We start from the raw sequence: 13,664 nt of genomic DNA, 5'->3' as shown, positions 1-13,664 counted from the left end.
TTACTTAAAAAAAAAAAAATTAAGGGCTTCTGGGTGGCTCAGTCAGTTGGGCATCTGCCTTTGGCTCAGGTCATGATCTCAGGACCCTGGGATCTAGTCCCTCACTGGGCTTTCTGCTTAGCAGAGAGTCGCTTCTCCTTCTCCCTCTGCCTGCTGCTCTGCCTACTTGTGCTCTCTCTCTCTGTGTGTCAAATAAATAAATAAAATCTTTAAAAGATACATTTACAAAATTAAAAAACAAAAGGGTCACCTGGCTGATTCAGTCAGTAGAGCATGCAACACTCGATCTCAGGGTCATGAATTCAAGCCCTACATTGGATGTGGAGCCTACTTAATTAAAATAAATGAATAAATAATTTTAATTAAAAAAATTTAAAACCATAAACTGGGTTTTCTGTGTACCTTCCTTTTCCTCTGGGGCATTTCTGGGATTCTCAATTCCATTTCTTCCCGGCCCAGCCCATACCAAAGCAGAAACCAAGCCACAGATAATCAGCCACCTGCTTTAAGTGGACATCCAGGGTGTGATGCAAGCCTATGTTCTCTACCCCTAAAAACCAGACTAGAGCGTCCTGGGCAAGAAGAGGGGAAGAGGCACCCTGACTTCAGAGGAAGGTGTAGAGGGACTAGAATTCTCGAAGGTGAGTGGCTGGGGAGAGGACACCTGTAGGAACGAAGGGCTGAGGCCAGAAGACCAGAGATGGGGAGGGCAGTCAAGAGCTGTGGTCGAAGGAATGCAGTGGGGGAGTCCTCCGGGGCAGGGTCTGTGAAAGACAACACTAGGAAGGGGCCCTCTGTCACCCAGGGCTGGCTTATACCTCTAACCTTCTTCCCTGATTCCCACCTGCCCAGCCCATCCCCGGAAGATCAGAAACAGCCACCAGCAAAGATGAAAAGAGGAGGTAAGAGGAAAGAAGCCGAACGTGCTTGAGAGGGTGGCAAGGGGAGAAACTACGTTGGATAAGTCGCATGTTGGACAACTCTATAGACGATCCCAGTAAAACCAGTTTGATGGAGGATCTCAACTGTCTAACTATCAGAATGAAATGGTTTTAGTTTCTGAATAATTGCTCCTGACTGTTTTTCTGCCAAGTGGCAAGGTCCCTTGGAAATATCTAAATTTACAACCCAGCTTGCAATTATTTGATTGGAATGGACTTCTTCTAAACAAAAAGACTACTTATTTATTATCTAGGAGTTGCAATGGAACCAGCCTGAAACTCTGTCCACGGGTAGGGAAAGAATGAGTCCAGGGTTTGTGTTCAAGGTGACATCTCACTCTGATGAGTTTGTTCAACAAACTGGTTGAAGTTACCAAATGAGTAAGGATATTTTTCCATTTATTTGTATTTCTTCCTGCAGAAATTATGGCTCCACATTATTCGCCCATTTTTTTCTATTAAGGATTGAATGATTTTCTTATTAGCTTGCCTGAGCATTTTATATATGAAGGATATTAAATCTTTATCATATTAGTGGCAAATATCTTTTCCTGGTTTATCCTTTGCCTTTTAATTAATGAATTTTGATGTTTACAAACTATTTATGACTACACATTTGATCTTTTACTATTATTACTTTAAATATTTTAATTTATTTGACAGAAAGAGAGAGTATAAGGGGGGGAGCAACAGAGGGAGAGGGAGAAGCAGGCTCCCCGCTGAGCAGGGAGCCCCATGCAGGGCTCAATCCTAGGACCCCAGGATCATGACCTGAGCCAAAGGCACATGCTCAACCACTGAGCCTGTGCCATGTGTGCTACCTGCGTTCTGCTCCATGTTTTCCTTGATGCCATCCAAGAGCTCCTGCGCATCTTCCACATTCTCCTCTTCTTCCTCTTCACCTTCCTCTTCTTCTTCCCCTTCATCCTTAGGTGTGACAATCGCCTCCTACATACCACAGGGATATTTAAATTGGATGATGCCCTCCATGGATCTGCTACTCGCAAACTACCTAGCCAGTGATCCTAAAAAGGCTGGTGCCTGAATAGGGAATACGCTCACCCAGTCATTGTGCAAGTTGTCAGGATGTGAGTATCTACAAAGATGGATGAGAGCCTCGAGGTTTTTCTTACTCTATTTTAGAAGAATCCATTTCTGTTTTAACACCAGGACTGCTTAAGAATCAACACTTTTCTAGTTGGCAGGTTTTATCTTACTTGAAGAAAACACATTTTGTAGAAATTAAGACTATCAGTAACCATTGAAGGAAATGTATCAGAGTAGCTACCGTTTCCAATAAAATTATAAAAAGCAGTTAGTTGATGGGGAGGGGAAAAATAGGCAGAGCACAGAGGATTTTTAGGGCAGTGAAACTAGTCTGTATGATACTATAATGGTAAATACATGTCATTATACATTTGTCCAAACCCATAGGAATGTATAACACCAATAAAAAACCCTAAAGTAAACAATGGGCTTGGATGATAACCAAGTGTCAGCGTAGATCTATCAGTTGTAACTAATGTAACCACTCTGATGGAGAGGCTGATAATACAAGAGGTTATGCATGCAAAGGGCAGGGGGTATATGGAAAATCCCCGTACCTACCTCTCAGTCTTGCTCTGAACCGAAAGCTTCTCTAAGAAAATAGTCTCTCTCTCTTTCTCTTTTTTAAGAGAAAGTGTGCATGTGCATGCAATGGGCAGGGGATGGGCCAGAGCAAGTCAGAGAGTGAGAGAGAGAGAAAGAAAGAGAGAAACTTAAGCAGGCTCCACATCCACACAGAGCCCGACTTGAGGCTCAATCTCATGACCCCCGAGATCATGACCTGAGCCAAAATTAACAATTGGAAGCTTAATCGCCTAACCCATGCAGGTGTGCCCCAATAGTTTCCTTTTTTAAAAAGTAGTTAATAAATAGTCTGATAATATTCTGAGAAATGTACATCAAGAATTTAAAAAAAAAACTAAAAATTGGGGTGCCTGGGTGGGGCAGTCGGTTAAGCATCCTATTCTTGATCTCAGCTCAGGTGTTGATCCGGGGATTCAGACCCCAAGTTGGACTCCACTCTGGGTGTGGAGCCTACTTAAAAAAAAAAAAAAAAAAAAAAAAAAAAACTAACTAAAAATGTGCAGTCAACAGAGAGAATACTAGATATATTTTTTAGCAACAGCTGGAGACAGACTAAATTTCAAGGGCACCCCATGAAAGATGCTTCCATCTCCCAGAGGAAAGTCCTGTGGGATGCTTTCTTTTCATAACTGGGGCCAAGAACAAAATCCAATTAAAATAACAAATCTCTTTGCAGGATGCCACCTAAAATTAGTGGCTTCCTTCTTACAAGACCAAGGAGAGTATTTTTAAGATACAAAAATTCCCAGTGAAGTAGTTAGGAACGTTACCAGTTTTGCTATGGCTTCGGAAATAACATCCTTCAATTTAATGTGATGCAGCTTGTAGTGCTTTGACAAGGCTTCAGCAATACTGGATTTTCCCACGGCAGGAGGACCAAGAATGCAAATCTTGATCGGCTGCAGAAGGAGCATAAGGACCATACAGTGAGTCATGAACAATCTGTGGCTCGATAGAGTGTTTTTTATTTCAGGGGAAGGGGGGGTCTTTTCTGAATGTCTCTGGATCCTGTGGGCTAATGCTCTTCTCTCAAGTCTCCAGAGTCATTCTTCCACTGCCAGCCTCTGTGGTCAGTGGCACATTGTCCCAACAGCTCAATCTGTTGGGACAATGCTGCTGTCCCATCATCAGGGAGTGGCTATTCATGTCCATTCATTCAGCAGGTACTTAGTGAGCACCTACTATGTGCACTGACCAACCATGGGGGACACAACACTCAACAAGATGTACTTAGGAACGGCCCCAAAAGTACTAAAAAGTAAAGTACTCAAGTGTAGGGACACCTGGGTGGCTCAGGGGTTGAGCATCTGCCTTCGGCTCAAGGTGTGATCCCGGGGTCCAGGGATCGAGTCCTACATCAATCTCCCCGCAGGGAGCCTGCTTCTCCCTCTGCCTGTGTCTCTGCCTCTATGTCTTTCATGAATAAATAAATATACTCTTAAAAAAAATGTACTCAAGTGCTATATACTACCATATTAGTCTTTTTAAAAAATGTTTAATTTAAAATTCAATTTAATTAACATACAGAGGTTAACATTTCAGAGGTAGAGGTCAGTTATCCATCAGTCTTATATAACACCCAGTGTTCATTCCATCACGTGCCCTCCTTAATGCTCATCACTCAGTAACCCCATCTCCCCACCCCCCTCCCCTCCAGCAACCCTCAGTTTGTTTCCTAGAGTTAAGAGTCTCTTATGGTTTGTCTCCCTCTCTGATTTCATCTTATTTTATTTTTCCTTTTCTCCTCTGTTCATCTGTTTTGTTTCTTAAATTCCACATATGAGTCATATTACTCTTATAAAGACAACAAAGACATAGAATTTCTGGTCCAGTGTGTGGCGGCTTAGATTATTGCCTCATGAATCTTGTTTCTGGACTAACTGGATCTTTAATCATACTTTACTATTTAGCACAGTTATTTTTTTTCTAGTTTTAAAAAAATATACTCATTAAAATAAAACAAAACAAAAAAAACAGCCCCACCATTTCTTCTGCTGAAACTTGTTTGAATGTTCCAGAAGCTCTGTGACATTCAAAACCAGGGAGTAAATGTATAATACTGAATTTAAAAAATTGCTAGTGGTCATTTCTTTCAATGTGGTCCCAATAGTTGAACTGAGGCCTCGTACTTTGTAAGGGAAATTAATAACAAAAATCAGGCTGATGGGAAGAATTCCCATTGGCAGAGTGTCCATGCGCTTAAAAGTTATCTAACTTGAGCCACAAAGTTGGTTGTAGTTATTATTACCACCACTTGACAGATGAAGGGACCAAGGCTGTGAAGGAAATAAGCAGGCACACTGCAGGCGGTGCTGGATGACAATGGTGAACATGACTGATCTTAACTGGTGAGGGACACTTTTGGGGTGATGATGATGACCAAGATGGCGGGCAGGGGAGGGCAGGTGTCTGAGAAAGCAGCTCAAACTACTTGAGTCCCAATAGGCAGGGCTGTGCTCCTTGGTGGACCTGGTGTGTTCACCACAGCCTGAGGTCCCCTGTCTACTGAACATGTTCACTAGCACCATTTTGTCCACACACCGATGGCAGATCTGTCTCCTGGGATGGGCGCACCTCAGCCAGGTAAAAAAACAGAATGACAGTGGATCCACTTAATAGTGAGAAGTATTGGGGCACCTGGGTGGCTCAATTGCTTAAGCATTTGCATTTGGCTCAGGTCATGATCGCAGGGTGCTGGGATCGAGCCCCACATGGGGCTGGCTCCCTGCTCAGTGGGGAATCTGCTTCTCCCTCTGCCCTCTGCCCTTCTCCCTTGCTCATGCTTTCTTTCTCTCTCTTTCTTTCTCTCAAATAAATAAATAAAATCTTTTTAAAAAATAGAAGTATGACTCCCACTGAACTCAGAACTCCAAGTGCACTTGTCTGGTACATATGCTCCCTCGGAGAAAACAGGCATGGAGGGTTGTTGATGAGCATCATGTGGAACATGAAGAGTTAGAGGAACAGGCTACTTAATGGCATCCAGTCACATTAGCTTGATGCATCAGTCTTCAGCAGGGACCAGCTTGCCTTGCTAAAGGACCCGGAATCGCGGAAGCCCTTGGCTTAAGGCTCCATGTTTTGGGATGTCACTGGTATGGCACTGTCTACCTTACCCTCTATAGTTTCCTGTCCTATGCTTTTACATGACCAATACCCCCAGGGATGTATAGACTGTTCAATTATCAGAGATGCTTGGAGCACCAGGGTGGCTCAGTTGGTTGTGTCTGCCTTCAGCTCAGGTCGTGATCCCAGGCTCCTGGGATCTAGCCTCGCATGAGGCTCCCTGCTTGGCGGGGAGTCTCCCTCACCCTCTGCCCCTCCCTCTCCACCCCCCTCTTACGGTCTCTCTCTCTCTCTCTCTCTCACACTCTCTCTCTCTGTCTCAAATAAATAAATAAAATCTTAAAAAAATTTTTTTTAGATGTGCTTATTCCCTCTATCATGGTCTACCCAGTCTTGTTAATTGGGAACCATGAGATCTCTTTAAGGTGTCTTGTTTTATTTATTTATTTATTTATTTATTTATTTATTTATTTACTTATTAAGGTGTCTTGTTCTTATACTTTAACTGTGTTGATTTACATTTGACCCACAGAAGACAACACTAGTTTCACCATTTGAGTTGGGTCTTGTGCGTCTCAGGATAGGCTCCAGGTACAGCCACCATGGGTATCTCAGATGCTTAAAGAAATCATTGTTCTTTTGCTGAGAGGCACATCTTCTACTTACTCTTAACTAGGCATGTTTTTCAGGAGAATATGGTTCTTAGGACACAATGGTGATACTGTTCTTGCTCATATGGAGCCTCCCATGCACAGTGGTAGCTATGGTTAGGATAGCACCTGTTCCTCATAAGGTCTCCCATAGTTTTCAACACATGTTCTCACGTACGAGCCACTCTTATCTTTGGGATACTTCCCTGGGATAAATCATGGTCCTGGGCAAGGGCTACATATACCTGATTTCAGGTAGGGAGGTGTGAAGACGCTTCAGTTAGGCTCTTCTAGCTAAGTTTGCATGCCAGCTAGTTTGAATCTCTGATTAGCTGTGGGACCTTGAAGAAATTGCTCAATCTCTCTGAGCCTCAGTTTCATCATCTATAATGTGGAGATAAACACATCTACTTTGAAGAGTTTGATGTTTATTTTATTTTATTTTTTTATTTATGATAATCACAGAGAGAGAGAGAGAGAGGCAGAGACACAGGCAGAGGGAGAAGCAGGCTCCATGCACCGGGAGCCCGACGTGGGATTCGATCCCGGGTCTCCAGGATCGCGCCCTGGGCCAAAGGCAGGCGCCAAACCGCTGCGCCACCCAGGGATCCCGAAGAGTTTGATGTTTAAAAAAAAAAAGATTTTAGTTATTCATGAGAGACATGGAGAGAGAGGCAGAGACATAGGCAGAGGGAGAAGCAGGCTCCCTGCGGGGACCCCGATGTGGGACTCGATCCCGGGACCCATAGGTAACCCAGGCTGAAACAGGCCAGGAGGCACCTGTTATTTTTCTGTATATAGACAGTGCTGTGGCAGTCAGCCTTGAGCTTAAGATTGTGTTCAATTTGTGTCAAACATAACAGTCATTATCTGTGTTACCTTTAAAATGTTTAATATTTGATTGACAGAATCAATATAATATACTTACAGATGGTTAGACAGGGACAAGTGGGTCATATTTTTTTTTTTTAAGGAGAGTAATTCTGTTTTGTTTTTTTTTTTAATTTTATTTATTTATGATAGTCACACACACACACAGAGAGAGAGAGAGAGAGGCAGAGACACAGGAGGAGGGAGAAGCAGGCTCCATGCACCGGGAGCCCGACGTGGGATTCCATCCCGGGTCTCCAGGATCGCGCCCTGGGCCAAAGGCAGGCGCTAAACCGCTGCGCCACTCAGGGATCCCCAAGTGGGTCATATTTTAAAAAGAACTTGATTTTAGAAATTGGCACATTTGAAAAAGAAAATATTTTCATTGGTGTGATTATACTAAAAGTTTCATCCACATTGCTTAAGTCAGAATTTAAAACAAGAAACGAAATCGTTAAGTTGAATTGAAACAGGAAATCGTTATAGTTACCAATAATCTTCTGCTTTGCTTGTACTCTTTGAGGATATTGTTGATATTTTCCACGAATCCTGTTTGGGCAACCCAGCGAATGTTAAAATTCTCCTTCACAAAAAGTGCTTCCATTCTCAAGTTGACCAGTAAATGGTCAAGGCATTCTTGCTAAGAGATAAAGGAATATTAGAGATTGGAGAATCATCTTGAGATTTTCTTTCATCTTGAAGGTTATAACAGACCCAAATCGCTGCTATTAAAGAAAAATATATACATTCACAAAACATGGAAGCCAGTCAATGGTGGCACCCACAATGGTGTTGACCGAGCACCCCCTGTGGGCATCTGTGACACTTCCAAACTCACCCCACGTCTGCGTCAGGATGGGCAGCATCTTGGTTCTCAGACAAGCAGCTCAAAGAGCTAGAAGATGCTGGAAGCCCTAGTGTAAGGCTTCTTCATCTTTTTTTTTTTTTTTTTAAACAAATTGTAATTGTATCTATTCTTTGAATAGTGGAATCTCATGGCTCAAAATCCAAAAGAAAAAAATACAAAGGAAAGCATTCTCTGTGACCCCCATCACCACCCACCCAGCTCTGCTCCCCGGAGGCAACCAGTGATACTAGTCCTTTCAGAAGCATTCTCAAAGGTAGTGTTTTGATGCAATTTATTCCTAGAAAGAAAAAAAAATTATGTCCTAAAGCAAGTTCAAAGGGCACACTGCTGACAAAAGCTGTTGTAACGGGATCAGAAATCCCAGGTTCCTGTGTGAATTATACAAGGAGGCCAAAGAGAAGGACATCCAGTGTCTGTCTGTAAAGCATTTACGTATCAAACAGTTTTCAAATACATCTTCTGACCAGGACCTCTGAGGGTTTTTCAGAAAAGAAACAGAAGCTCTCAGAAGAGAAGGGGAAATTGCTTTGGGGGAAAATGTTTAGCTGTGCAGGAGGAGCAAAGATGAACCTGGAAGCCAGCTATTCTGACTCCAAATCCCTCAAGAACCAATACATTAGGGAAAAGAATCTCTTATCTACTTACCGTTAAGTCCTTGGTTAGGAAAGCATTTTCTTTGGGTATTTTCTGGATTTTCCCAGGGCCAGTGTTTTTACTGATGCACTGTTGGAGAAAAAATAGAAATACTATAGTTTGCCTGTAAGATTTTAATACACAATTTCTCGAATGAATGACAATATAAGTAAATAATCTCTTTTTTCTTTTCTTTTTTTCTTTTGGCTGAACAGAGGAGGAATACCCTGAGGGTATATATTGATTCATTTCGTTTGCAAATATTCAAGTTCACCACCAGGAGTCAGGGAGGGACTGGAAACAGAGATGAGTCAGGGGCGATCCCTGCCCTCAAGGGACTCTCAGTCTGAAAGGGAGGGAGTCAGCCTGAGTATACAGATGATTATGCTGGATCCCTCTGCAGTTTGCAGAGGGGCCCCTGGGAAAAGAGGCGCCTGGCCTGTGCAGGATGTGGGAAGGAGGCAGGGAGGTTTTCCGAGGATGAAATCTGAGCTGAATGTTAAAGATGAGTAGGGGGCAGTCAGGGCAAGGCCACACTTGATGGACCAGCAGGGCTACAAGATAACAAGTGGCCTGTATTGGAGAGACAGCTCCCATAGACCTAGAGGCCCTGGAATCTGCAAGTAGGTTTGGGGAACCTGACCGTATCAGGATTTTGGAGCAAGTGTCCAGTACACATTTTAGTAACCCTTCCATGTGATTCGTGTGTGTCTTGGTCCCACAGCGGTCTCTCCTGTTCCCTTCCAGGCACAGACTGCAGAAAGGCCATCTTGATTGTAAATATCCCAACACATACACTGCAAATGCAGACAGTGACTTTGGTTTTAAGAATATTCCATTTGGGGAGTCCCCAGTCTTGTTAGCACACCCAATCCCAGAGCAATATTTTAGAGACGAACACACTTTAAGAAAAGCCATCAAATATGGGATGGAACAGCAGTACCTTGACCAAGTCTTCCAGGGTATGAACAGACTCGTCCACGGCAACCAGGTAATGAAGCTTTGGCACGTGGTCTATTATGTTTTGTATCACTCTGCAGCCCACCAGGAAAAACCATCACCGAGGGAAAAAGCAAAAGGGACGGAGTCAAGTACAATCCACTGATCACCACTGCCAGGGGCCAGACAGCATCTCACTTCATTTCCAACACGGTTAGGGTTGGGACAATGATCTCTGCTGATGGAGAAGCTGGGAAAGTTCAAGCCCCCATGTTGGCTGTACAGATAACTTAAGTAAATAAATAATTTTTTTTAAAGCAACCTATTAGAAAAAATCCGACCGAAAGGAGCTTGGGTCCCTCTGTAATAGGAACAATTGAACTCTGATTTTTTAAAAGTTTTATTTATGTAAGTAATCTCTACTCAACGTGGGGCTCAAACTCACACCCCAAGATCAAGAGTCACATGCTCTTCCAATGAGCCAGCCAGGTACCCCTGAACTCTGATTTATCTCTTTGGAAGAAAGATGTTAAGAAATTGCTAAGTATTTTGTTTTACTCATGTAAAAGATTCTTTTACATCTTTAAAACCTGAAAAGGTAATGCAAAATCTCTGCAGGAAAGAAGGGTACATTTCAGCTCCTCCATGTCCAGTGTTAAATGCTGGCTGGAGTTTGAAGCTTATATTATTTAGAGGACCCTTCTTTAAGAAAAATCATAAAAATTAAATTTGGGGCCTTGGAAGAGACTTATGCAGGGGTGGGTCTTGAAGGTTAAACTTCATTATTTCCCAGCAAATTTGTAAACCTACCTGTGGATGACTAATTTACTAGCCACCAGTGGAATCTAGAAGCCAGAATCTCAGGGAAGTGCCAAAACTGCTCATTTCTTGCAGGGGAGTCATGGGGGTGTTAGAATAAAGTCCCTGGAACCTGAAGTGTGGAACTGACAAACCACAAATATAGCAAACCCTCTCTTTGACACAGTGTCCAAGTCAAGGTCTACAAGGAAAGAGGGTCTTCAGACCTACCTGGAGCCTTTTGCTGGGATACTCTGAGTGTAAAAAAATAGGAGTTCAAGTTCACCCACAATTGCCAAACAAACAAAAAAACGCTTTGGTTTAGATAGAGGTCACTGTCTAATTTCTGGAATTTAAGTCAGTAGGCTGAATATACCAAGCTTACCCAGGACAAAGGTCCCCAGAATGCATGTAACAAATTCTTTCTTTTCCAAAATCGGAAGACATGCTATTCTGCTGATAAACTTTCTAAAAGATGAACTTGAACTTGTCATCCGAAGCACGGTACTTTTAGATGGTGGATACTATTCCACCAGCTGCAAAACAGAGATAATAACCAGACATTGTGCGTAGGATTGTCATGAAGAACAAATAGTGACACACGTAAGGGTCTTGGAGCTTGGTAGGTGCTCTCTAAGTGTTCACTTAAACACAAACATATCAGTCAATTACTTTCGGGGAAGTCCTAGCCGGAAAACACTTACCCTGCTAGATCAAGAACATGAATTGCTGGAATTACATTTGTTCCATCTCCAAACACTGGTAATGCAGGGACCTCACCCAACCAAGCTATCTGAAAGAAAAGCAAAAGCATATTTTTCTCTGGTTGTATGTTAATTATATATTAATTGTCTATTACACCTTACACACAGCTATAGTCAGGGGCGTTCAAAAGATTCAGCTGTCTGTGAAGTCATCGCCTAAAGGGGATTTTTGAGAATCAGTTCTGATGAGATTACGTTGCTGATCAAATTCTATTAAGAGTTGAGGAAGGGGAAAAAAAAAGAGTTGAGGAAGGGGAGGTGGGTTGGGGGATGGGGTAACTGGGTGACGGGCACTTAAAAGGGCACTTGATGGGATGAGCACTGGGTGTTATACTATATGTTGGCAAGTTGAATTTAAATAAAAAAAAAAAATCCTAGTAAGAGAAATAGTGTAACCTCAGGACTGAAATACTTTTCAAGAAGTCTACAATCTCATTGGTGATCTCCAGTGGTCATCTGAATGGTGTCTACAGAGAAATGAAATGCTTTCAAATGCATGACACGTTCCATTATTACAAAAAAAAAATGAGATTGATAGTCTAAAATTACTCCATGGGTCAGGGGTAATTATTATCAGTTCATAGATGAAATGCTTAGTAGATAAATGCAAGAGGTTGTACAAATAATGATTCGCTGAGCCTGGATTTGAACCCTGATCTTCAGAGTCCAAATCCTTGTCTTTTCGCTGCATTTACGTATTTCAGTAAAGAAACAGTCTGGATACTGTTAAGCTGTCAGGTACTAGATGATTTTAAATTGCTTTTCAAGAGTGAAAGAGGTAGGAGTGGGGACCATAGCAGATGAATATTGTAAGATATTTTGGATTTTGGGAAACCATTTAAGGGGTTTTTATTAATTTAAATTCAATTAATTGGGATTCCTGGGTAGCTCGGTGGTTGAGCGTCTCCGTTCCGCTCAGGTCGTGATCCCAGGTCTGGGGATTGGGTCCTGTATCCGGCTCCCTGTGAGAAACCTGCTTCTCCCTCTGTCTCTGCCTCTCTCTGTGTGTCTCTCATGAGTAAATAAATAAAATCTTAAAAAACAAATAAATACAATCAATTAATTAACATTTAATGTATTATTGGTTTCAGAGGTAGAGGTCAGTGATTTATCAGTTGTGTATAACAACACTCAGTGCTCATCACATCATGTGCCCTCCTTAATGCCCATGACCCAGTTACCCCATCCCCCAACCCCCCTCCCCTCCAGCGACCCTCAGTTTGTGTAAGAGTCTGTGATTAAGAGTCTCTTATAGTTTGTCTCCTTCTCTGATTTTATCTTGCCTTATTTTTTCCTCTCTTCCCCTATGATCTTCTGTTGTGTTTCTTAAATTCCACATATGAGTGAAATCATATAATAGTCTTTCTCTGATTGACATTTCACTTACCATAATACCCTCTATTTCCACACATGTCATTGCAAACGGCAAGATTTCAATTTTTTTGATGGCAAAGTATTATTCCATGGTATACATACAGCACATCTTTATCCGTTCATCTGTCAATGGACATTTGGGCTCTTCCCACAGTGTGGCTATGTGGACATTGCTGCCATAAACATCAGGGTGTACATTCCCCTTCAGATCATTACATTTGTATCTTTGGCATAAATGCCCAGTAATACAATTGCTAGGTCATAAGGTAGCTCTACTTTCAACTTTTTGAGGAACCTCCACACTGTTTTCCAGAGTGGTTGCACCAGCTTGCATACCTACCAATAGCATGTGAGGGTTCCCCTTTTTCTGCACCAATATCTGTCATTTCTTGACTTGTTAATTTTAGCCATACTGACCAGTGAGGTGGTATCTCATTGTGGTTTTGACTTGTATTTGCCTGACGCTGAGTGACAAGCATTTTTTCATGTGTCTATTGGCCATTTGTATCTCATCTTTGGAGAAATGTCTGTTCCTGTCTTCTGCTCATTTCTTGGTTGGATAATTTGTTCTTTGGGTGTTGAGTTTGATCGGTTCTTTATGGATTTTGGATATTAATCCTTTATCTGACATGTCATTTGCAAATATCTTCTCCCATTCTGTTGGTTGTCCTTTGGTTTTGTCAACGGTTTTCCCTTGTTATACAAAAGCTTTTTATCTTGATGAAGTCCTAATAGTTCATTTTTGCCTTTGTTTCACTTGCCTTTGGGGACATGTCTAAATAAGTTGTTGTGGGGTTGCTGCCTGTGTTCTCCTCTAGGATTTTGATGGACTTCTATCTCACATTTAAGTGTTTCAACCATTTTGAGTTTATTTCTGTGAATGGTGTGAGGAAACGGTCCAGTTTCATTCTTCTGCTTATGGCTGCCTGACTCCCAACACAATTTGTTGAAGAGATTGTCTTTTTTCCTTTGGATATTCCTTCCTGCTTTGTTGAAGATCAGTTAACCATTTAGTGGTGGGTCCATTTCTGGGTTTTCTATTCTGTTCTATTGGTTTATAGGTTTGTTTTTGTCCAGTACCATACTGTCTTGATGATTACAGCTCTGTAATATAACTTAAGTCCAGAAT

At 42.0% G+C, this 13,664-nt stretch overlaps 1 protein-coding gene across 3 annotated transcripts in view; it reads right to left on the bottom strand.

The window, feature by feature from the left end:
• AK7 (adenylate kinase 7) overlaps positions 1 to 13,664 on the bottom strand; it is a 76,957-nt gene that overhangs the window by 19,437 nt on the left and 43,856 nt on the right. For all 3 annotated transcript variants that reach the window (XM_038545671.1, XM_038545672.1, XM_038545673.1), the window contains exons 7-12: positions 11,102 to 11,190; positions 9,604 to 9,694; positions 8,673 to 8,750; positions 7,650 to 7,799; positions 3,344 to 3,472; positions 1,763 to 1,889 (exon numbers count right to left, since the gene is read on the bottom strand). In XM_038545671.1, the coding sequence (XP_038401599.1) occupies positions 1,763 to 1,889; positions 3,344 to 3,472; positions 7,650 to 7,799; positions 8,673 to 8,750; positions 9,604 to 9,694; positions 11,102 to 11,190 (664 nt within the window). The remainder of the gene's footprint in view (positions 1 to 1,762; positions 1,890 to 3,343; positions 3,473 to 7,649; positions 7,800 to 8,672; positions 8,751 to 9,603; positions 9,695 to 11,101; positions 11,191 to 13,664) is intronic.

The sequence above is a fragment of the Canis lupus genome, chromosome 8, assembly GCF_011100685.1.
Source record: "Canis lupus familiaris isolate Mischka breed German Shepherd chromosome 8, alternate assembly UU_Cfam_GSD_1.0, whole genome shotgun sequence".
Classification (NCBI taxonomy): Eukaryota; Metazoa; Chordata; class Mammalia; order Carnivora; family Canidae; genus Canis; species Canis lupus.
This window is presented reverse-complemented; position numbering and strand designations above follow the sequence as displayed.